This window comes from Girardinichthys multiradiatus, chromosome 7 (genome assembly GCF_021462225.1).
Source record: "Girardinichthys multiradiatus isolate DD_20200921_A chromosome 7, DD_fGirMul_XY1, whole genome shotgun sequence".
NCBI lineage: Eukaryota > Metazoa > Chordata > Actinopteri > Cyprinodontiformes > Goodeidae > Girardinichthys > Girardinichthys multiradiatus.
Window position 1 is genome coordinate 22,201,213 of NC_061800.1, and position 23,622 is coordinate 22,224,834.

General features: G+C 38.7%; 1 protein-coding gene across 1 annotated transcript in view; it reads left to right on the top strand.

The window, feature by feature from the left end:
• col4a1 (collagen, type IV, alpha 1) overlaps positions 1–23,622 on the top strand; it is a 60,768-nt gene that overhangs the window by 31,770 nt on the left and 5,376 nt on the right. The window contains exons 4-44 of the mRNA XM_047370655.1: positions 367–411; positions 541–585; positions 823–885; positions 1,010–1,063; positions 1,215–1,241; positions 1,331–1,399; positions 1,521–1,583; positions 1,669–1,704; positions 1,784–1,822; positions 4,140–4,229; positions 4,326–4,361; positions 4,461–4,520; positions 4,701–4,736; positions 4,825–4,869; positions 4,973–5,005; positions 5,315–5,375; positions 5,497–5,532; positions 5,991–6,137; positions 6,226–6,309; positions 6,481–6,564; positions 10,694–10,764; positions 10,912–11,103; positions 11,879–12,047; positions 12,138–12,230; positions 12,879–12,983; positions 13,109–13,206; positions 13,718–13,868; positions 13,969–14,082; positions 14,355–14,522; positions 15,687–15,776; positions 15,872–16,024; positions 16,107–16,205; positions 16,311–16,400; positions 17,074–17,213; positions 18,556–18,682; positions 18,787–18,867; positions 19,071–19,169; positions 21,057–21,107; positions 21,198–21,383; positions 21,487–21,620; positions 21,747–21,819. Of these exons, the coding sequence (XP_047226611.1) occupies positions 367–411; positions 541–585; positions 823–885; positions 1,010–1,063; positions 1,215–1,241; positions 1,331–1,399; positions 1,521–1,583; positions 1,669–1,704; positions 1,784–1,822; positions 4,140–4,229; positions 4,326–4,361; positions 4,461–4,520; positions 4,701–4,736; positions 4,825–4,869; positions 4,973–5,005; positions 5,315–5,375; positions 5,497–5,532; positions 5,991–6,137; positions 6,226–6,309; positions 6,481–6,564; positions 10,694–10,764; positions 10,912–11,103; positions 11,879–12,047; positions 12,138–12,230; positions 12,879–12,983; positions 13,109–13,206; positions 13,718–13,868; positions 13,969–14,082; positions 14,355–14,522; positions 15,687–15,776; positions 15,872–16,024; positions 16,107–16,205; positions 16,311–16,400; positions 17,074–17,213; positions 18,556–18,682; positions 18,787–18,867; positions 19,071–19,169; positions 21,057–21,107; positions 21,198–21,383; positions 21,487–21,620; positions 21,747–21,819 (3,637 nt within the window). The remainder of the gene's footprint in view (positions 1–366; positions 412–540; positions 586–822; positions 886–1,009; positions 1,064–1,214; positions 1,242–1,330; positions 1,400–1,520; positions 1,584–1,668; positions 1,705–1,783; positions 1,823–4,139; positions 4,230–4,325; positions 4,362–4,460; positions 4,521–4,700; positions 4,737–4,824; positions 4,870–4,972; positions 5,006–5,314; positions 5,376–5,496; positions 5,533–5,990; positions 6,138–6,225; positions 6,310–6,480; positions 6,565–10,693; positions 10,765–10,911; positions 11,104–11,878; positions 12,048–12,137; positions 12,231–12,878; positions 12,984–13,108; positions 13,207–13,717; positions 13,869–13,968; positions 14,083–14,354; positions 14,523–15,686; positions 15,777–15,871; positions 16,025–16,106; positions 16,206–16,310; positions 16,401–17,073; positions 17,214–18,555; positions 18,683–18,786; positions 18,868–19,070; positions 19,170–21,056; positions 21,108–21,197; positions 21,384–21,486; positions 21,621–21,746; positions 21,820–23,622) is intronic.

A 23,622-nucleotide genomic window follows, 5' to 3' on the forward strand; every position in this document is an offset into this window, starting at 1 on the left:
TCTGTGTAAATTACTAAAAAAAAGTTGAAAGTTTGTCCAAATGTCTTAAAAGTGTGTTAAACATTAAATTGAATCAAAGCATCCAATCATATCCCAAATTAAGCTCCAATCACCACATTTTTTCCTTTTTTCCTTTAAAATAGCAAAGAATAAGTTTTATACTGTTGACTATCGCCAGACTAATTGCTAGATTTTACATCAGCAATATGCATAAAGCTCTGGAAGTCAAAGACATTGCAAAACCTACTCACATGGCTTTATTTTCATTAAATACTCCTACAGCATTTTGTATATTTTTGAATTATCTTTAAACTTTTTAGAAACATTATAAATATTATCATAATCATGCTATTATTTATCCAATAGGGAGATCTGGGAGCACTTGGAGCTCCGGGACTAAAAGGAGTGCGAGTAAGTAACTAAAAATTAACATGTTATATCAGATGACAACTATAAAATCACACGACACATACTCCATTTTTCTCACAATTGCTCCAGCACTAGTTTTTGTGTTAACCAGACATGCTTATTATCTTGTAGGGTCCACCTGGCCTGCCAGGGTTTCCAGGAAACCCAGGACTACCAGTAAGTTATTTTAATCTGCCAACATGCTGGACATGCTGCACTAATTCAGTAAATTCTTAGAGGAGTGCTTCCATCAGTGGGTTATATCAACTAATTATTATGCATTTCTATTACTATGATGTATTTTAGTCCCTTTGGTGTGGTAGAAGTATTTGAGTGGATTTCACTGTTGAGCAACATTCTGGCAACTTGATTCCTACCTATCAAAATGTTCTTTTTATATAATCTGAATTATAGGGCCTCAACGGAAATGACGGTCCACCAGGTCCACCTGGAATCCCAGGATGCAATGGGACCAAAGTAAGTTACTTCTGTTTCTCCTACATTTTGAAGAACATTGTTGCTTTGAATTTCCTGGACACTCTTGCTGTGTTTATGTTGCTCTATGTTGTTACCTTTTGATGGTGTGGTGTTTGTGTTTCAGGGCGAAAGAGGAATGGACGGCATTAATGGTTTTCATGGACTTCAAGGGCCACCTGTAAGCAGCCAGACCACCACTCACCTGAGTTGCGCATAGAACACTCACTTTCAAAGTGCCAAACAAATATTATAGAAACAGGCTTTCTTTCTAGTTTTTATTGTTTTCTACAGTAATAAGTTGTTTTATTTATTCTTGTTGCATCTTTCAGGGCCGCCCAGGACTACAAGGAATGAAAGTAAGTTAATAAAGCTTTCATATCTTTGCTATGGATAGTTTTCCAAATCTTCTAATGCAATAACACATTAATGAATGTATCTTCTACAGGGAGACCCTGGTGGTGTGATTGATGTGATAAAAGGAGACAAAGGGTTACCAGGCACACCTGGACTACCTGTACGTACTGTAGCGTCTTTGTTTGAGGACATGCAGGCATGTGTTCATATGTGTCTAAGAATATAGAAACCAAAGTACAGAATGTGATGATGTCCTTCTACCATCTGTCTCTCTCTCCAAGGGAATACCTGGACCCTTTGGACCAAGCGGACCTCCGGGACCCCGAGGATATTCAGGAATAAAAGTGAGTCACAAACAAGTTAGAGCAATGATGAAAACTCAAAATCTCTCGGCAGACTAATTTCCATATAATTATAACTGATTAACAGGGTGATCCTGGACTGCCTGGTCCTCCAGGAGAGAAAGTAAGATCAATCACCATCGTTCTTTAACTTGGCTTTTTGCATAAGATTTCACAATGACTTGGTTTTAATTTGTCTCAAGGGTGACAGGCTGGCCTTTGTGAGTGAAAAAGGAGATAAGGTGAGAGCTTTTATCAAGAACAAGATATAACTGACTGGAATTTTAGATGTATTTATATTTTACTTGTATATCTTCCATTACTGATATATTAACAACAAAAAAGCCACTTAAAAATATTTGAAAAAAGATTATTAGAACATCAGACATATTTTTACTCCACTGTTTCAATATGTTTGTCCTCAAGATGGATGATGGTTATACACTGCTGTGCTTTTACTTAATGAATTGCATAAAATTAAATGTTGGACAATACATCAGATAAAGTCAAAATTACAGTTTGAAAACAACAAAGGTATGTCATTAGGGGCAGTGGGTGACATAGTGATAGAGCAGACATCACATGCATGGAGGCTAATTTGTCTTTGACTCAGTCGATTCCCAACCTTTGGACCTTTGCTGCATGTCTTACCGCTTTCTCTTGCTACCTGTTTCCTTTCTGATTACTGTGAATAAAGGCCACGACCACCATGAAATCTCTAAAAAAAAATAAATAAGGAGTGTTGCTATACATGTGCATCATTTTTGAGTATGGTACAACTTGATTATTACACAATATGCCACTATAGTTTCTAGTACTCACAAAGTATACCAATTATCAATCCTTAAACGTTATATCTATTTGGGTAAAAATGTTTGGAAAAAATACTTATCTATTATGTCAAGTTTAACATAGGAAATATAGGTTATAATAACTTTTAACTACATATCAAGAAAAAAAAAGTATATTATTTGTGGAGATGCACATGCACCAATCAGTGTTGGTCTTGTTGGCTTTGGCCTGCTATAATCCTTCTCTATAATGTACTTGGTCATGGGTGAGATGGTCTTGGCTACAACACTACTTGCTATTACTGTCATGTTTGGATTTTAGGATGGACTCAAATGCAGGCGAGCAGAAGCAGAAAGGTGAAGTTAAGTGTCTTTAATAATGAAATAATCCAAACTTACACTCAAATGCAGGCAAGCAGAAGCAGAAAGGTGAAGTTAAGTGTCTTTAATAATGAAATAATCCAAACTTACACTGATGAATTGATGACACAAAAGTAAAACAGGACATCAATGGAAAACAATAAGGCAACAAATAGAACATGGACCAGGCAGGCAAACATGACAATTCAGTACCAGAGTTTCAATACAAAGGCAGGGTGGAAAAATGACCAATGGACCATAACAGCTAATCAAATGAAATGTGGAGCAGCTGGTGGCAGGGAGAATGCAGAGCTACTGAAGGAGGGAGGCTAATTAACCCATATGAGCAGGAACACAGATAAGTCCAGAACAGGAAATTAACTCTAGATGTATCAGGAACACTAAAAGAAAAGAATAAACAAATAATAATAATAAAACATTAATAATTAAAAAAATAAAAATAAAAAAAGAATAAACTAATATGAAAAAAAAATAAACGAACAAAGTAAATACCCACAAAAGGAAATCTAAACTTCAACACCTACAGATTGTGACAGGTACAGAGTTTAATCAATTCAGATTTCTCTTTAAGAAGTGAAAACTGATATAAGAAAATATATTTTTTAAGTCTTCTTGGCCTGTGTGGTTATTAATCACATCATGTGACAGAGAGCAGTAATATACAAAATATTTTTGGAGTTTACAGTTTAATCTCTCTTCAGGATCCTATATTAGCAATAAGAGTGCTTAGCAAACCAAAAGTGTTACTCTGTAGGTATAATCCTTAACTCTAAGATGCCAAAAAGACTGTCAATATTTTCAAAACCAGCATGTTTCATGCAGCTTTTTTAAGTTTGGAAGAATGAAACAGAGCAACTTTGTAAAACTTTCTGCTTTCATATTAGCTAAACGTCTTGCTCTCGCTTATTCTATCACAGTCTGAATGAACAGGCAGACATGTTTTAACATATAGAAAAACAGTTTCCTTTCAAATAGTTTATTTAATCTCTGTGATTCCCCTGACTTCATTTAAAACATCTCACTGACACTGAAAAAAGCTAAAATCAAGTCTTCTACAAATACCAGCGTCTACACCAAAGAGCTTCTACGTATGGTGTGTTCACCAATCAGAGACAGATCTTATTTTGTAGTGTCCGACCAGCTGGTCTTGGTCAGGGCCCAATTAGGACAAAAATTGTCTGAATCTAGTTAACAGCCAGTTTCTAGGTGCATCTCTTATTACTGTCCACATTGACTCCTTTAAGCCAGTCATATTTTCTTCATACCTAATAACACATATTAAGTGTTTTGTCTATTGTAGGGTATAAACAAAATTTATTTTGTTATTTAAATTACTTCTATTTATTTGCTTGTGACCGTTTTAGTGACTGTTGATGTCTCCTTGCAGGGTGAGCGGGGACTCAGAGGCCCTCCTGGTCCCCCTGGACCACCTCAAGAAGTGGAAGGACAGACCACAGTAGTCGTACCAGGACCACGGGTACTCACTTAAGCTTTAAAAGTGAAATTCGTACAAGAAAGTTTAGTATATGTGTTATTACTTGAATGTGCTTCTGTTTATTTTTTATTCCCATAGGGATACCCGGGAGAGAAGGGTGACAAAGGGGATAAAGTTAGTATTTTATCATCGTATGTGGTGTATGATTTGTCATATGGAAAGGTTATTTTGTTTCTCGTTGACTTTCTATAAAATCCTTGATTTCCTTTTTAGGGCTTCTGTCTCCCTCATCAGCATGGAATCAAAGGTCAACAAGGGCCACCTGGACCAAGAGTGAGTTGCAGTCAAATGTATCTATGGAACAGCTAATAACTAAAGAAGGAAGTTAATTTATGTGATATCCTCCCAGAGGAGGACACACTTATTTTGACGCGTTATTAATCACTTTGTTAATCCTTTTATTACAAGTTAAAAAATCTAATGAAATTAAGCATGATTGACATCTGTGTTTAGGGTAAACCTGGTAAAGATGGCAACGATGGGACAAAGGTAACACCGATATTTATCATGTATCTCCACCAGGTGCTTTCTTTAATAGTTTTTATATCAAATTAATGTGCAACATATTATACTACAGGGAGAAAAAGGCTTCATTGGAGCTCCTGGATCTACTGGTTTGTCGGTAACTACTCAAAGCTAATAAGTTTTAATATTCTATAATAACATAATAAATTTATGTTAAACAGACTTATGAAATACAGACTAATTTCTTCATTTGGTTTTAGGGTGAGAAGGGCGATAGAGGACCACCAGGTTACGTAAGTGATTCTGCTCTTTTGAGTTTATACTTTTTTGTTTATTTATTAATTATTATAAGTAATAAACGAATTATTCTAAGTTTATTTATAAAGTACCAGTTCACAACAAGGTACTTTACAAAAACAAAACATTTTCATATCAGTCAATTCAGTTATATAGACAGATTTAAGATCAATTACAGACAACATCTAGGATTGCATTAATAAAGGTCAGATGCTCACATGGCAGCCGAATCATCAATGTTCTAGTGGAAAGTTAGTATAAAATGATAAAAGAATAACTTAGTCTCTCTAATCATGTGGTTCTAGGCTAGCGGTCCACCTGGTCTTCCTGGCCTACGTGGTCCCCCTGGGATACAAGGAGAAAAAGGTTTATACAGGCTATAATTTGCTGAAAAATACTTTTATTTTTTTTGTTAGCAAGAACATCTAGCTCCCAACATTATCTGTGGTTTTCATTCTTTTCTCATTTCTTTCATTTTAATTCTAAGGTTTCCGTGGTCCTCACGGAGAGGCTGGTCCACCAGGTAAAATATGATAGGTAGACAGTTGTTGACAGTAAAAGATCATGAGTTTGCCAGTAATACAAATCAAGCTTTACTTTTGTGCATTTTACCTTTGTGGTTTGTTCAAACTGAATAATATTTTGTGTAATCAGAATTAGCTGTGTTAAATTAGCAAACAAAGACAGTTCATTATAGAAGCCTTCATAATGCAGGATTTCAGATCCTTTGAAAAGGAAATCTTGGGATTGAAAGGTTGTTATTTTGCTTGGATGTCATTAGCAAATGTGTCACCCTGTTTATGCTAAATTACATATTGACAGGAAGTTTTGGAGAGCATACATCTGAATAATTAACCGTAGAGCTAAATTCCCAGTTATTTTGATATATCTTTACACTGAACTACTCAAAGCCTTGAAGAAAAAAAACTTGTGAATAGTATGTATAGATTGTACACACTCACTTGACTTTGTGTATCATAGGCCGCTCCATCGAGGGTTCTCGTGGCGAGCCGGGTCGGAAGGGAGAAATGGGTGAAAAGGGCAACAGAGGCTTAGATGGAGAATCTCTTTCTGGACCACCAGGAAGAACAGGGCCCATCGGACCCCCTGGGCAACCAGGACCAGCCCGTAGGTCCAAGTCATACCTTCATTTAATTGATTGTGCTTCCGCAAACGTTTTACTAATTAAATCTGTGCATGTATGTGGCCCACCTAGCTGACCCTAACGAGTGCCAGATGGAGAAAGGAGATCGTGGTCCACCTGGACAACCAGGATTATCAGGGGAAGATGGGCAAAAGGGTAAGGATTACTGATGTTACTCCAGATCCACTTAAATAAATAGATAAATGAATCTATCTGTGTGATATAACTTGTCTTTGATAATATTCAGCGCTGCTGCTGCCTGACATTGTGTAAGCTCATTTAGGCACACCACAGTTTCTTAAATTATGCTACTTTGCCTAATTTTAGGTGAGAAAGGAGAAACTTGTGTTAGTTGTAAAGGCACCGTCATACCTGGATTAACTGGCCCTGCAGGCGTTAAAGGAGATAAAGGTAGGTGAACCATGAACAAGCAAACAAAAAAATGTGACGGAGGTCTCTTTGATTCAGATTTGGGTGATGGCAATAAAGCTTTGCAGCCTCAAAGAGCTTGAGCTCAATGCAAAAGACAAATGGTCAAAAATACCCCTAATACAGTGAAAAGATTCAAAAAGCTTGTTTGCAGTTAAAAGAAGAGTTGGATTGGTTTAATGCCAAAAGGCTTTTCCACTGTTGGGAAAACTAGATTGTGAACTAGTCTAGTTATTAGCAGTTATTACACTGCCTAAAGAGCTATTATATACTAAATGTTTAATAGAATTAGTATTTTCTTTGAGCAGCAGAAATAATAACTATTGGCCTGTGCGTATCAATCTGTAGCAACAGGATACCAGTACAGACTAAAGAAGGTATGGATTCAAAGGCTTTTTAACCAGCAACTATCAGAGAATTCATACAAAAGTCTTTACAAACCACTTATTTTCAAAAACTATGTTAATGTAAACTAACACTGACTAAAATGTATAAGACCGTGTGCTCTTCACCTGTTGCTTAAACACCTGTGGTACAAAGGACAGCCTTCAGAGGAGAGGGACATTTGAATCTTTCTCTGAGACCTAGTCCTGGTTCAGAAGTGGGAGAAGGAGGGCTTGTAGGCATCCAAGACCCTATCAAAATAAATTAAAGCAAAGACAGGTTAAACTTTGCTTTATTCTTATGCCCAGGCTGGCGTAAATTCTATGCTCAGTTAGTTTCTTTGTTACTAGCGTAAGGATGTTTCTCCCCTTGCTCATAAAAGGGAAAATTTAAGACTTTGCATGTCCTGTGTGTGTCCTGTCAGTCCTTTTGTAGACTGAAGAAGGAACCTTGGCGCTTCTTGAACATAAAGAATTAAGCTTTGGTTTAAAGGCATTTTCTGTTTCGTGATTCTACTCATAGCTGAAATTGTCCTGCGTTGGAGATGATCCCATCTAGTTTTGTGCTGATAGTCAATCTTAAAAACAGAGTGGGCTGATCTACCTTGATTAGTGAAAGCTTTGAAAGGAACTGGAGGCTTGCAACAGCTTTTAAAAAATCAGAAGTTGCTCTCACCCTATGAACCCCGGAGCATGCCTTTTGTCCTTGGAGAATTTGGCTCTTCATCAAGGTGATGTCCTGTCTGGGGAGGTTCTCTCCCAGTGAAAACCGCTGAAACAGTAGAGTTTGGAGCTGCATCCTCAGGAAAGAAGTAGTTCCACAAAAAAGTCAAAATTTCAGTATAAAAGTTCTGTTTACATTAAAGTATTAATTTATTATTGGGGAGGATGTAGGGCTACAAAGTGACACAGTTGGTAGCATTGTTGCCTTGCAGCAAGAAGGTCCTTGGTTTGACTCCTGGACCGGGGTCTTTCTGCATGTTCTCCCCGTGTATGCATGGGTTCTCTCTGGGTACTCCGGTTTCCTCTCACAGTCCAAAAACATGACTGTTAGGTTAATTTGTCTCTCTAAATTGCCCTTAGGTGTGAATGAGTGTGTGTGCATGGTTGTTTGTCCTGTGTTGCCCTGCGATGGACTGGCGACTTGTCCAGGTTGTACCCCGCCTCTTGCCCGTAGACTGCTGGAGATAGGCCCCAGCTCCCCTGCAATCCAGTATGGAAGAAGCTGGTACAGAAAATGGGTCGATGGATGGATAGATGGAGACAATATATGTATTGTTATATTCCATAAATTAGAATATTATTGAAAAGTTAATTTATTTTAGTTACTTATTTCACTCAGTGAAGCACATTGCACACAGACTGATGTTCCAAGTCTTTATTTCTGTTAATTATGCTGATTTTCTGCTTACAGTTAATGAAAACACGACATTTAATTCCTTGGAAATTAGAGTACTACATCAGACCAGTAAAAGAAAAAAACATTATACAATACAGAAATGTGGGCTTAATGAAATGTATGTTTAATATCTGCTTAAAGGTTATTTTCAAAAGGTACTTCTAATCTGATGAACAAGCCTCATCAAAACAATATTCTAACTGATTGAATGACTGTATATATATATTTGTGTTGAAGCAGGAGTATGTAGACGTTCACGAGTTGCTGTAAAAATGCCAACCTTGAGAATTGGTTGTCTAAAGATATATGTCTTGTACAAAAATGTTTTATCTAATCACTTTTAGAAAAGTACCTCTCCTTTTTAAAACTGCTGCTACTATGAGTTTGCCAAGATGTTCTAAGGAACAAACCATCTGGGTTGTAAGTTTAACGTAGGATCCACTTTGACAGATAGCCAGCTTTTATTGTTCTTGACTCAGAAATAAAGAAGTGGTTTTGTATTTTGGTTACTTGGAGTTTAGTAAGTGGTTCATTAAAATAAAAGTATAAATGTAAGACTGTTTACATCTACAGGTCCTTCTCAAAATATTAGCATATTGTGATAAAGTTAATTATTTTCCATAATGTCATGATGAAAATTTAACATTCATACATTTTAGATTCATTGCACACTAACTGAAATATTTCAGGTCTTTTATTGTCTTAATACGGATGATTTTGGCATACAGCTCATGAAAACCCAAAATTCCTATCTCACAAAATTAGCATATTTCATCCGACCAATAAAAGAAAAGTGATTTTAATACAAAAAACATCAACCTTCAAATAATCATGTACAGTTATGCACTCAATACTTGGTCGGGAATCCTTTTGCAGAAATGACTGCTTCAATGCAGCGTGGCATGGAGGCAATCAGCCTGTGGCACTGCTGAGGTCTTATGGAGGCCCAGGATGCTTCGATAGCGGCCTTTAGCTCATCCAGAGTGTTGGGTCTTGAGTCTCTCAACGTTCTCTTCACAATATCCCACAGATTCTCTATGGGGTTCAGGTCAGGAGAGTTGGCAGGCCAATTGAGCACAGTGATACCATGGTCAGTAAACCATTTACCAGTGGTTTTGGCACTGTAAGCAGGTGCCAGGTCGTGCTGAACAATGAAATATTCATCTCCATAAAGCTTTTCAGCAGATGGAAGCATGAAGTGCTCCAAAATCTCCTGATAGCTAGCTGCATTGACCCTGCCCTTGATAAAACACAGTGGACCAACACCAGCAGCTGACACGGCACCCCAGACCATCACTGACTGTGGGTACTTGACACTGGACTTCTGGCTTTTTGGCATTTCCTTCTCCCCAGTCTTCCTCCAGACTCTGGCACCTTGATTTCTGAATGACATGCAGAATTTGCTTTCATCCGAAAAAAGTACTTTGGACCACTGAGCAACAGTCCAGTGCTGCTTCTCTGTAGCCCAGGTCAGGCGCTTCTGCCGCTGTTTCTGGTTCAAAAGTGGCTTGACCTGGGGAATGCGGCACCTGTAGCCCATTTCCTGCACACGCCTGTGCACGGTGGCTCTGGATGTTTCTATTCCAGACTCAGTCCACTGCTTCCGCAGGTCCCCCAAGGTCTGGAATCGGCCCTTCTCCACAATCTTCCTCAGGGTCCGGTCACCTCTTCTCGTTGTGCAGCGTTTTCTGCCACACTTTTTCCTTCCCACAGACTTCCCACTGAGGTGCCTTGATACAGCACTCTGGGAACAGCCTATTTGTTCAGAAATGTCTTTCTGTGTCTTACCCTCTTGCTTGAGGGTGTCAATAGTGGCCTTCTGGACAGCAGTCAGGTCGGCAGTCTTACCCATGATTGGGGTTTTGAGTGATGAACCAGGCTGGGAGTTTTAAAGGCCTCAGGAATCTTTTGCAGGTGTTTAGAGTTAACTCGTTGATTCAGATGATTAGGTTCATAGCTCGTTTAGAGACCCTTTTAATGATATGCTAATTTTGTGAGATAGGAATTTTGGGTTTTCATGAGCTGTATGCCAAAATCATCCGTATTAAGACAATAAAAGACCTGAAATATTTCAGTTAGTGTGCAATGAATCTAAAATATATGAATGTTAGATTTTCATTACATTATGGAAAATAATGAACTTTATCAAAATATGCTAATATTTTGAGAAGGACCTGTAATTCTTTATCTAATAGGATGGGATATTTGTTTTCTGAGTGTCTTTTACTTCAATTAAAGTCCAAACTTGTTTTGGATTTGCTAGAGTTTTACATGTGAAGAATCACACCCTATGTGGGTTTTTAATCCAAGGTCCCTTTTTATTTGACAGGACACCCAGGTCCAGTTGGAGGCAAAGGAGAAAAGGGTAATTCTGGGCCACCTGGAGAACTTGGAACACCTGTGAGTATAAAACAGTATCTGCATATCAAGGATTTAACAGCTGCACAGAGCCAAAGAGAGAGAGAAAAACAGTTAAGAATTAATATATAATTGTAGTCAGTGTTTAAACGAATAATAATGTTTACCATACGTGCAATTTTTGTGCAGGGCGCTCCAGGATCTCCTGGACTGATGGGGGCCCCTGGGGCTATAGGTGAACCTGGAGACATTTTCATTGCGCCTGGTTATAAGGGAGAGAAAGGTATTGCTGGACGTCCGGGATTTCAGGGACAAGCGGGCAAGGATGGAAAGCCGGGGAGCGATGGACTTCCAGGTCAACCAGGCCCCAAAGGAGAACCTGTAAGTGCATTAGTACAGTGAATACAGTGAGGCAAAAGATATCAAGCCAGTTAAACCAGTTATATATCCTACACTTTAACTTGTAAATCTTTTTGCATTCACCTTCATAGTCAAATATGTCAACAAATTAACATCCATGCATACGGTAAACAGAACAACCATCAGAGATGTCTACAAGTAAAGTTCAATACTACATGTTTTCACGCTATAACCCAGTGGTCCATCTCTGCTGCAGCTTGTAGGAATTATTGAGCCCCACTGGCTGTAGTAATGGCAAACAATTCTGCTGCATAAATATCCTTAAATTAAAAGTTAGATTATCCAAAAAAATCTGTGTGAAATTATGCTTGCTCAGTTAAAGATTTTTTTGTACTGGGGTTTGCATGTTTACCAGGGGGACCAATAAATGTGGACAACTATATGTTTAACAGTTATGCATTTAATGTAAAAGATTGTCAGAGGTTTCCAGCAATGTTGACAAAAAGAGAAATACACATTTTCTTATATGGAACATGTTTTGTCAAGTTGCCACTCAGTAGTGCCCAGTTCACTTTACACTTTTTGGTGGCTATTAATACTAATGAGTGTAATGAATGATCTTGCTGCTGAAATGTGCTATACAAATAAACTTGCCTTGACTAAAAAGATAGTCCATGTGCGTCACATACATTTGATTACTTTCATTTAGATTTATTTTAAAGAATTTGAACTATTTAATGGCAAATTATTTCTTAAAAAAGTTTTTTTCATTACTTTTCCCCTGTGTCTCTCCCAGGCCAAAGAGGGTATTAAAGGTGAACGTGGACCAGATGGAGAGCCTGGTCTTATTGGGCCTCCTGGAGAAAGGGGTCCACCTGGTGTTCCAGGGTTCGGCCAACCGGGTTGGCCTGGAGAAAAAGGCAGTCAGGGAAAGCCAGGCATTACAGGAGCTCCAGGACTTCCTGGTAACCATTAGAATAATCACTGCAAACAGCTACTTGGTGCATGAAATCCAATTTCAGCAGTATCTTACTGAACATCTTACTTTGTAATAGGTCTAAAAGGAGAGCCAGGTAAAGGTATTAGCACTCCGGGACCACAGGGGCCACCTGGACCACGAGGAGCTAGTGGCATACCAGGACATCAAGGTAAATAACAGCATAGTCATCATACATTTATCAGAAGTAATAAATTAAGCTTTCCAGGTCCATCTTGGAGAAGAGATTTAAACTTTTTTATATTTAAATGTGTGTCTTTATATTTGATTCTCTTTAGGGTTGGGCATTTTGTAAATTTGAACGATTCTGGATCAGATTCCTCGTTTTGATTGAGGTTCCTCAATTCAGATCCTTTTAAAGTGCAGGGTCAAAAAAGTTTACATGGTTTACTGTTCAATTTGCTGCACTTACATCTTTCCCTTGAATGCTATGGTGAACATTGCTGAGCCTGGGCAATTGCCCGGCTAACATTAGCAAATACATGGGCTAACAGTTGGAAATTAGCATTGAGTAATGATGTGTCCTTCTGTGTCGAGGCTTCGAAGCGTGTCAAGCAATTTTCACAAAGATTTGTAAGGAGCGTGTATCATGGCTCGTGTTGAAGATGCATGTAGTGACATTCGTGACCTTGTGAGTTGGCTGTACCACATGACTGATTCGCGTGGTACAAGATCATATTGAGACCATATTCCCATGTCAACCATTCTGCCTGTTTTACATTTATTGTCCACTTGATGGCACAGTAGAGCAAATAAAGGATCACAATGCTTCTGATCATGTAAAATGCTTTTTTTGCAGGTGAAAGAGGTCTTCAAGGTGACCATGGTCTACCTGGTTTTCCTGGAGAAAAGGGTGAGCAGGGACCACCTGGAATTGGATTTCCCGGCCCAGCGGGTGCTAAAGGTGTGTTACATGACCCGAATACCTCCAAAACCCCAACACAACACTCAAAGTATTTATACTCATCATTTCCACAGTGGGAAATTAAAATGAACCCAGAAAAAAATATATATTTTATGTGTTTCTAGGAATCAGTGGAATTCCTGGAGCCCCAGGAGTGCCAGGAGAGCCTGGAAGACCAGGACAGGTTGGCTTCACTGGAAAACCTGGTCCACCTGGGCAAAAAGTGTGTATTTGTCAACATGCATTGGTGCTGTAGATCAGTTAGATATAAAAAAAACAATAGAACCCAAGCATGCCGGCCGCACACACTCAAATTCCAAGTTCCCGTACACTCTGATCAGCTTAAAAAAATTAAGTATAAATTACAACTAAGCTTCATTTACATTTATTTTAATGTTAGGATTTTTTACCATTAAAATCAGAATTCTATTCAGAATAAAGGCTATTTCTTTACTTTACCGGTGGTCAGTTATTGTGGTCTGTGGTGTAAATTGTCCTCCAAGCTGCTTGTGTTTTTCTTATTTTTTAATTATGCTGACAAGTAGACACTAAAATTGTAAAGCATAGTGAAAGTTATACATCAAACTTAAAAAATGACTGCATTAAATGCAGTTCAGCTATACTGTGAAATAATTACATTAATTATGGTTGAAACAATAAACTGGCAGATTTTCTTTGTTGTGATGTAAAATTATTTTTAGATTTTTAACAGTTCCTTCTTCCAAACCTTTCAGGGTGAACCTGGACGGGGTCTTCCAGGCCCAAAAGGTTCACAGGGCATGCCAGGAATCAGTGGATTCCCAGGAGAAAAGGGTGGCATTGGTCTTCCAGGAATTCCCGGGCTAGAAGGACAGACAGGACCACCAGGACCTCAGGGTGTTAAAGGTAACGAAAGAAAGCTGTGAAAAGGTTTCAGTTACGCTTTATTATATTTAGTCCATGTCATTAACCAATTATGATTCAAATTTTTTAATAAAAAAAACAGGTGAAGTTGGACCTCCAGGACCACCTGGTCAGATTGGCCAACCAGGTGCTCCAGGGAAAGGACTTCCTGGACCGCAAGGACCTCAAGGACCACGTGGAGAGGCAGGACCGTATGGTGAGCACAAACTCAGCACATAAGCTATGTTTTTTTTTTTTGCTCATCTAAGGTATTTTGTCATGTTACAGTAAAATAATTTACATTCTGTCTAATTTTCTTTTTAGTTTGTACATACATAAAGGGACAAAATCCTGATTCAAATAGGTTCACTCTAATGCAAGTCTAAATTTTAGCTTGGAATAGATTAATTCAGCTTTTGATGTATATTTTTGATCTTTCAAGAATATTGAAAAATCAAAAGAAAATAAACCTCAATATTGTTTATACAGGTAGAGAAGGTATAAAAGGAGAGAAGGGCTACCCTGGCCCTCCAGGTCTCGATATGCCGGGGCCTCAAGGAGAGAAAGGTATCCCTGGCCTCCCAGGAGACCAAGGTGTCAAAGGACTGCCAGGTCTACAAGGCTCGCCAGGTCGAGATGGGCTAACTGGGTCCCAAGGTAAGTGAACCACACATTTAAAAAATATTATCTTTTGATCCTTTACCGTTTCTTCAGTTGTATCTATTAGCTGATTTCAACTTAAAAACCCAAATACTTCTTCTATATCTAATACTAGCACTTAAAAACAGGCTGTTTGTTGTTTCTCAAAGTTTGGTTTCGTCGTTAAATGCCAAATCTTTTGGGACAGTCATATCTTTTAATGCCTCTCAATCTTTACGCATTTCAACTTCTTCCACTCGGTCTAATGTATGTGTTCCAAACTCAACTCTCGCTGTACGGTAAATAGACAGACATTTCTTTATTCAGGTTTTTGACTGGTTATTACACAGCTTAAATTGTAATAGCCAACCACCATATCCCACTTCAGACTGGCTGATTAGTCCCCCAAAAGGACGGAGCCAGAAATTTTAGTCCATCAAAGAAGTAGGACCGAACAGAGTCAGAAACAGAACTGATCATCCTGTTTGGACCCCGGTTGCATCGAATGTTCGCATCATTCGCTGGGCAAAGTTTCCCATATTTTAAATGAAGCATTGAAAACTCTGCTTCTGTTTTTCACATCTTAGAAATGTGCTTAATCCTTCAGTGACTTTTTTCAACCTTATCACCAGGTTCTGAATACAAAGTAAAGAACCTCCAGACATCTAAACATGTGGCCGTAGAGACCATAGCCACTGCCCTATATCTTAAAGTGACCTCTGTGGCTGTCAGAACCAGTGTTGTCCTCCTTGTCCAGAGGTGTCTCTATGCCAACGAGATGGCCATTAGGGAACCTCATACCTGTGGAGACACAGCCAGTTTCATGAGCCACGACAGTAGGTGTCGGACCTAAGTTCTCCTTGTCCTAAGCGGCAAAAGCTGACGGATTTTTTTGGAGTTCATACCTTTGAAACTTCATTTACTTCCGTGCTTTAATTTTCTGCCTATGATCTAATCTTCTTCATTTAAAATAGGTTTTAATATTCCAAGATAGACCATTAAGATCAGAATCAGCTTTATTTGCTCGTTTTAAACTTTTGAAAATAACCATCTTCTTGGCTTTTAAGGTTGTTTCCACAACTCTGGTTTATTTCCCTCCTTGGTGCAGTTTGTTTGTAGATGTAGGCGCAAATGAGTTATTATTGGGTTATTCAACAGTGTGTTTTTCTGTATCTGCTGTAGGTCTCAAAGGTGAAATGGGAGTTATGGGAACTCCAGGATCGACAGGATTTCCCGGACCACCTGGAGAACCTGGATCCCCTGGTCTGAGAGGTGAAACATACAAAATAATCAAAAATCAGTTATCAGACCCTCTTTTAATTTTCTCAGCAGCAATCAAGACCCTCCTGTGTGACATTTCATCCTAGGTGTTCCTGGTGCTATTGGACCAAGAGGAGATCTCGGAGAAGAAGGTCAGAAAGGTGACAGGGGAGATCCAGGTCCTGAAGGTCCTCCCGGAAACCTGACTCAATATGATATGGAGCACATGAAAGGGGAAAAGGGAGACACTGGAGACCCAGGTATATATTCAGCAATGCAGACTTTTATCTTTTTCTTTTTTTCTTTCTACTCATATTTTAATGTAAATTGTCCAAAAATAAGGTGAACCTGGTTCTGCTGGACAGAAGGGCTTCCCTGGCCTTCAAGGAGAACAGGGAATGCCTGGCAAAGATGGAGCACCTGGGTCACCTGGCCAGCCAGGTAGCTTAAATGATAAGCTCAAAGTCAGTTAATTTAAGATCATATTTTTGAAATGTGACTTCTATATGTGACTGTTTTTGTTTCGACGGCGCTGCTCTTTCTCAGGTCAGAAAGGAGATCCTGGTTTTCCTGGAGAACCTGGTACCATGGGACCAGCTGGGCCAAAAGGCAGTGTGGGGGAGATGGGAGAACCAGGTAGATGCATTCAAAAAAACACCCAAAAATTCAACTCACAAACATGCCACTGTGTGTGTGTGTGTGTGTGTGTGTTCTTGTACTTGTCGCTGAGTGAGAACCATTTTTCGTATTTTTATCGCAAAGTGAGGACATTTTGACAAAGTGAGGACATTTTGACAAAGTGAGGACATTTTCCTGGTCCTCACTTTTTCAAATTCCGTTCTTGGGACAGGGGTTAGGTTTAGGACTAGGGTATGAATTGAGTTATTGTTAGGGTTAGGGTTAGGTATTAACTGGTTAGGGTTAGGGTTAGGCACTAAAAATCAAGGAAACTGAATGGAAGTCAATGGAAGTAACCAAAAAGTCCTCATAAAGATAGTAAAACACGGATGTGTGTGTGTGTGTTTATGTGTATTGCTTTGGCACATTCACAAAAGTTTCAAGAATTTGTTTAAAGAGGATCCATGTATGAATGCAAATGTCTTGCAGGCATTATGTGACTAACTAGCAATGTCTTTTTGTGGAAATTGTTACTTTTATAAAAGCTATTAATAAAAACAAAATCCTTTGAACTAATACGAAAGTCTTACATATTTCAAGTAAGTGCTGACTACAGCATTGTGAGCTATCCTTTACTTTCAAATAAATGCTTGTAAAGTAATTTGCTTTGCTTTTACGTGTGATCGTGCAGGTGTGATTGGTCCAAAGGGTTCCAAAGGAAACATTGGTACACCGGGTCATCCTGGGTTCAGAGGGACTGATGGTGAAAAAGGAGACCTGGGACAACCTGGTGAGCCAGGTATTGGTGTTCCTGGATTTCCAGGAGAAAAGGTAACCCACTGGATAAAACTAGTGATTCTTTCCGTTGTATACGTAGTTCTATGAAATGAAAAGAGGAGATCTGAACAAGCCCAAACTCATCAGAACCAAAGAAAAATAACCTTCTTGACAAAATAATGAAACTGTAAAATGTACAGAACACTGTCTATTTAAATTTTGTAGAGCATTTAGCAAAGGTTTTCATACCCCTTGACCTATTTGACATTATATCAGGTTACAATCACAAAGTTCAATGTATTTTTTCTGGGATTTTATGCGGTAGACCAAAAAAAAGTAGTACATTAATGCTGAAGTGGAGGAACAATTATACAAGATTTTTAACATTTCTTACAAAAAATATCCTGAAACCTTTTGTATTCAGCCCTCTTTTACTATAATACCCTAAAATAAAAACCCATGCAACTATTTGACTAAAAAAACAAATTTTTGACTAGAATCCAACTGAGTAATTTAATACCAGTATAAATTCTGCTGCTCTGTGACGGCCTCTCTGGCTGGTTTTCGAGCTCATTAGTGGACAAACAGCTTCATGTGCATCAATAAACACAACAGACACATCAGGGACACAGTTGTGAAGAAATAAAGCAGAGTTAGGTTATAAAAACAGTAGCCCACTCTTTAGACATCTCACATAATACCGATTAATCCATCATTCGAAACTATCTTTGTCAGGCCAGGCAAGAAGAACAACAATCAGAGAGTAGCTAAAAGACGCATGGTAACTCTGGAGGAGCTGCAAAGATCTAAAGCTTAGGTGGAAGAATAAGCTGACAGGACAACTACACGCACTCTACAAATATGGCCTTTATGGAAAAAGATTAAAACTATTGTTGAAAGAAAGCCACAAGAACACACTTTAGCATTTTGCTACAAGGCAACAGGTGAAAGAAGGTGAAAGGAAAACCGAACAGTTTAGCCTAGATGCAATTCACTGTGTGATGGTACTACTAGCGCAATACATACCCCTGAATGCTCCATCCCCATTGTGAAACAAGGTGGAGCCACTATCATCTTGTGGGGAAATCAATCAAGTGGAAACCAGACACTTTTATTGACCGACTTTGGGAGTCTGTCTCTATTTTACAATTTAGGAGTGATTTATCACCGCTACTATACCAAAATTGTATTGCCTGTACTCTGTTCAGAAGGCATAATAAGGTTCTGACTTTTGTAGATTATTGCTAAGAGAAAAAACACTTTAGTCACATAATCTCATTGATAGGTGTAATATATTTGTCCGGTTTTGGTTTTTTTTATTTCCAATGGACTAAAACATACTTTAGATTTTACTGCCTATATCTTACTGACTTTCCTCCAAATTTTGTTCTCCCAGGGACTGACAGGTCAGCCAGGATTTCCAGGGACTCGTGGAGACAAGGGTGAGAAGGGTCAAGAGGGAATGCCTGGAAAACCAGGAAACCAAGGACAGAAAGGTGACAAAGGAGGTGCTGGATACCCGGGTAAGATTTTAGACTGACCTTTTCATCTTTTTTATCGACCATGATTCCTGAAGCTGTTTTGTAGGGTGTGTACTTACTCTTGTTTGTGTCACTGTTTTGTATAGGACAGTCAGGCAGGCCGGGAGAAAAGGGTAATCCTGGACTTCCTGGATCTGCTGGAGAGCCTGGTCGTGATGGCCGTCCTGGTATGTGGGATTCACCCAGGGAGAGCTCTAAATGTTAAATTTGATGTACATGTGTCAAACATTTATGTTTATACTTTCTGTGGAAACAGTTGGGTCTGAGGAATAACTTGACCTCCAGTTTAATTTAGCGTTTCCACATTTCTGTGATATACTAAAACAGCCTGAATAAATACAATCCTTTGATTGCATTGGTTTTTCTTCAGGGGAAGGTGGCCTACAGGGATCTCCTGGTCCTCGTGGAGAGAAGGGTGACCCTGGAAAGGATGGCATCCCTGGATCCTCTGGAGAGAGAGGAGACCCAGGTTAGTCTCTTTTATTACAATGCGCTTTATTTCACAAGAGCATACAAATTTTTTGTTATTTTACAGAGAACAATGCAGCATTGTTTTATTTATTTGTACCTCTCCTATACATAATATAAAGGTTTTATTGAATTTGGCTCTTGATTATACACAGTCATTAGGTTGGGGTCGCACAATTCTGCGTCATAAAAAAAAAAAGCTAGTCATGATGAGAAAATTGTGGTTTTGTAAAATACTGTATGTGGAACCTAAAGTCACAATCATTGCAGCCCAATCTTAGAGTGATTTTTACCATTATAACTACAGATATCCTGACCGGATGAAGGTCTTGATAAGAACGTTTCTGATTAACTGGTAGCTGAGATGCTGACTATTCTCAGCTTCTCATTGCCTCTGTCTCCATACCATCACTACATTTACTACTGTCTCAACACAGTGTAGACTTCAAGGAGAACAAAGAAACAACTTATAATTTGAGTATTTTTGGACTGATGGATACATTTAATATCACAAATATAAACAACTGTATTAAGCAACTGGAACTGAAGGTAAACGACACATGGATCTTAGAAATAAAAACTGAGAAGTGTGGCTTGCATTCGAATTCATCCCCTATAATCAGATTCCCCTAAAAAATGCAGTACAACCAACTGATGACATAAGTCCCTTAATAAATGGAGTTGTCATGTATTTAGTTGAACCTCAGTTAAAAAAAAACTCTACTGTTCAAATGAGACCAACTATGACCTTTTTGGCTTCCATAAAAAATGGAACCCAAAAAGAACACACCATCCTCTCTGTGAAACAAGGTGGTGGCACTATCATGCTGTGGGGATCTATTTTCAGTAGAAACTGGTGAAGAGAAAACCTGCTGCATAAGGCTTGAGACTCGGGTGGAATTTCACCTTGCTGCCGGTCAACAGAGCTTTAATGGTTTGGCTTAGATCAAAGCACATTCATGTGAGAGATAAATCCAACTGATCAACTGTGGCATGACCAGAAAATGGCTGCTCAAAGATGCTCTCCATCCAGTCTGAGTAAGCTTGAGCTGTGTTTTATCTTATTTTACAAAGAAGAACTGATGTGCAAAGCTGGTAGAGACATGGCCTAAAATACATGCAGAGAACGATTGCTGTACAAACTATTGACTCAGGGGTGCCGGGTCAATATTTTTGATTTTTATATGTAAAAAACTTTGAAAAACATGTATCCTTTTCCCTCGACCTCACAATTATGCAGTTCTTTGTGTTGGTCTGTCAGAGAAAATTCCAACAAGATTCATTAAAGTGTGTAGTTGTAACATGAAAAAATGTGATACTTTTAAGGGGTACTAATACTTAAAAAGTATTTTTAAACACCTGCCACCATACATGAAGTGATTTGCACAATAGATGGCATACGCAGTTATAGAAAAATTACAAAAATTACATTTGGTGAAGGCAGCAACATGATGCTGTAATCTATGATCTGACCACAAGGGGTCGATGGAACTGTAATACGTTTAGCTGCCTTTGTAACTCTTCTCGATAATATATCAATGCTCTTGCTGAACAATGCTTATTTCATAGATATTTTAAAGACATACTCTACATCCTACTCAAAATAAAATTGTCATAATTGATTTTGGGTATAGTGCACCTAGTCATAGGATTCTAAACAATATGTCAGTAATTATGCTACAGTAAAGAATATCTGACACATTTTAAGAGAGAACATTAATTAATTAATTTAAATAAATTAATCTGAATGATCTTAATGATATCATATTGAACAACTGTAAATAGAATGATTACAACTTTATGCATCTTTTGTTTTATTGAATGTTGCCATTTTTAAACCCAGAACCTGGTCATGAAATTAATGTAACGTTTGTGTTCCTCTCTGCAGGTATACCAGGTCTAGGTTTGCCTGGACCACCTGGAGCTCTTGGAGGGAAAGGTAACAATCTGTCGCTCATTGACTCCTGTGATCCCACCATTAAAATCAGCCAACTGCGTTTTACAGTGCAGCCTGTCCTCTACTTCCCAGGTGAAAAAGGTGATCCGGGTTTTCCTGGCATGCCTGGTCAATCAGGTGTACCTGGTATCAAAGGAGAAAAAGGACTTCCTGGTCCTCAAGGTTCACAGGGGGAGCCAGGGGAACGAGGTCTTCCAGGCATCTCCCTTCAGGGCCCCAAAGGAGAGCTGGGCGTGAGAGGAGCAGTCGGGGAAACAGGTATCAGTGTTCTGTGTGATAGCTGTCCTAAAACACTGCACAGTATTTAGATGCTGTTAGATAGAACTATGTATTGTGATGTTTTGTGTTGGTTAAAAAACAGGAACCCCAGGAGTGCCAGGACCTGCTGGAGTGCCAGGCACAGAGGGCACAAAGGGAGAGAAAGGTGATGCTGGTCAGCCCGGTTACCAGGGAGAGTCGGGACAAAAGGGTGACTCTGGATCTCCTGGATTTCCTGTATGTTATCAGTGTTTTTTCCTTCTTCTTTTTGCTGTATAGTTTAGTTACCTGAGAGATACCTGCCAGAAATTAATAAAAACTGCAAAAGTAACTGATTGTTTTGTTTGCATGTGATTGTTCCAGGGGCCGTCTGGCCTTCCAGGTATCGACGGGCAGAAGGGAGAGCGAGGGTTACAGGGGGTTCCTGGCTTCCCAGGTAAATCCACACAGTGTTACCTAAAAGAGCAGAAATATCCTAATTCATCTTCAGTTTTAGATGTCCAAACACTTCAGTTAATATGGAGAGTTCATTTCGGCAGGGTGTTTAATTTCCTCCCATCTGCAAAAATATATTTCCCCACTGACAGATCTGATTTATCAGGTTTTTTCCTCATAATAAAATAGTTTTAATCACAGCTTATACAACAGATTGGTTTATTTGTAGAATAATTAGCTAGGACTATTTGCAAATCCCTTTCTAAACTCTGAGGGGTCAGATTTTTCTATAATCATTACAGATGTCATTGGAGTTCCTCAGAATTTGACACAATAATACTTCAATCACTGACATTTAATCAGAAATCTCTGAATTTCATTTTTGGGGAATAAACATGAAAGCGATTCACCGGTTAACTAACATCACCCTCAAACCTTGCACTTCTGGTAAAGATCTGTAAAAGTCCTTAAAATAATTTAATATTTTACAGTAGCAGCCTAATCTCACAGTGAAAATGTAAAAAAAATCCAGCCTTTAATTGAGGTACGTTTGTTCAGTTCAGAAAACATGAAACAATACTTTGTAACAATTAAGCATAAGGTTGTAGGGTAGAGATCTTCGACCATTCCTCCTTATGCAATGTCTCCAGACCTTCCACAGTCCTCCTTAGCTTCCACCTCAAAGGTTTTCTAGACTAAGGATTTAAGTATGGGGACTGTGATGACATAAAGGAAGGTTCATTTTATGTCTGGTGAACCATTTTTGTGTCACACTGACTAAATGTTTTTAAGCATTTTTCTGTTGAAAGACCCAAATGGTGACTCATTTTCAAAAGTTTTCAGAAAATGGCTAATTTGTCTTTCAGATTTGTATGTATCTGAAAGAGTTCATTATGTCGTGCATTTTACCAGGGTTCTAAGGGCCATTTGAAGAGAAACAGGCCCACAGCATCACAGTTCTTCCATACTTAGCCTCAATCATGAAGTGCTTTTTGACATTCATCTTTCGTTTTGCACCAGACCTGTCTGGAGTTTGAGTCTTAGTCTCCTCTAACCCAAAGTCCCACCTAAAGTCCTGGTAGCATTTGAAAACGATGTGTTTAACTGTTTACCTTGGTGATGATGAGACAGGATTTTTTATTAGCACGCCTACTAAACAACATGTTGGAAACTTGCCTAATAGTTGTTATGAAGACATAGTTTTCCGAAGATGCCACTCTGCAATAATCCAACAGTAAGCTTTGGAGATTTAATTTCGCTTCCTTTAAAACCCTCCTCACTGTGCATGGTGGCACAATAAACTGTAGTTGTCTTCCAGCCTCGATTTTTACTGTACCTGATGGTTAAAGCTTTTAATTATTGCTCTGAAAGTAGGTATGGATATGTTCAGTGTTGTGGGACTTCATGGCCCTGCCCCGGCCCACATTCATTCCCACCAGACATTTATCCAGCTGTGCTGAGAGGAAATCTGTTGTGGAAATAACTGGGTTACACCACAGGTTAACTCCTGCACTGTTGTGCCAAACTGTGCCAACGCATTCTCCTGTGCCAGTCTATAAGATTCACTTGTGATCACTTTTGTCGTGGTCATAAAATGCAGCATTCACAAAGCACTTGATTTTACCAATCATCCCTAATAAATGACTTAAGAAATGCATGTTAAAAATGTTAAAGATTTAAATATAAAGAAAAATGTTTCTTCACATTTATTGTATGGGAATTGTTAGGAGGCCAATTAGTGTGGCACTGCTGATTTGGAAAAAATAATACAATTTCCTTAATGTGGTTATTTTTTAATGAGTGA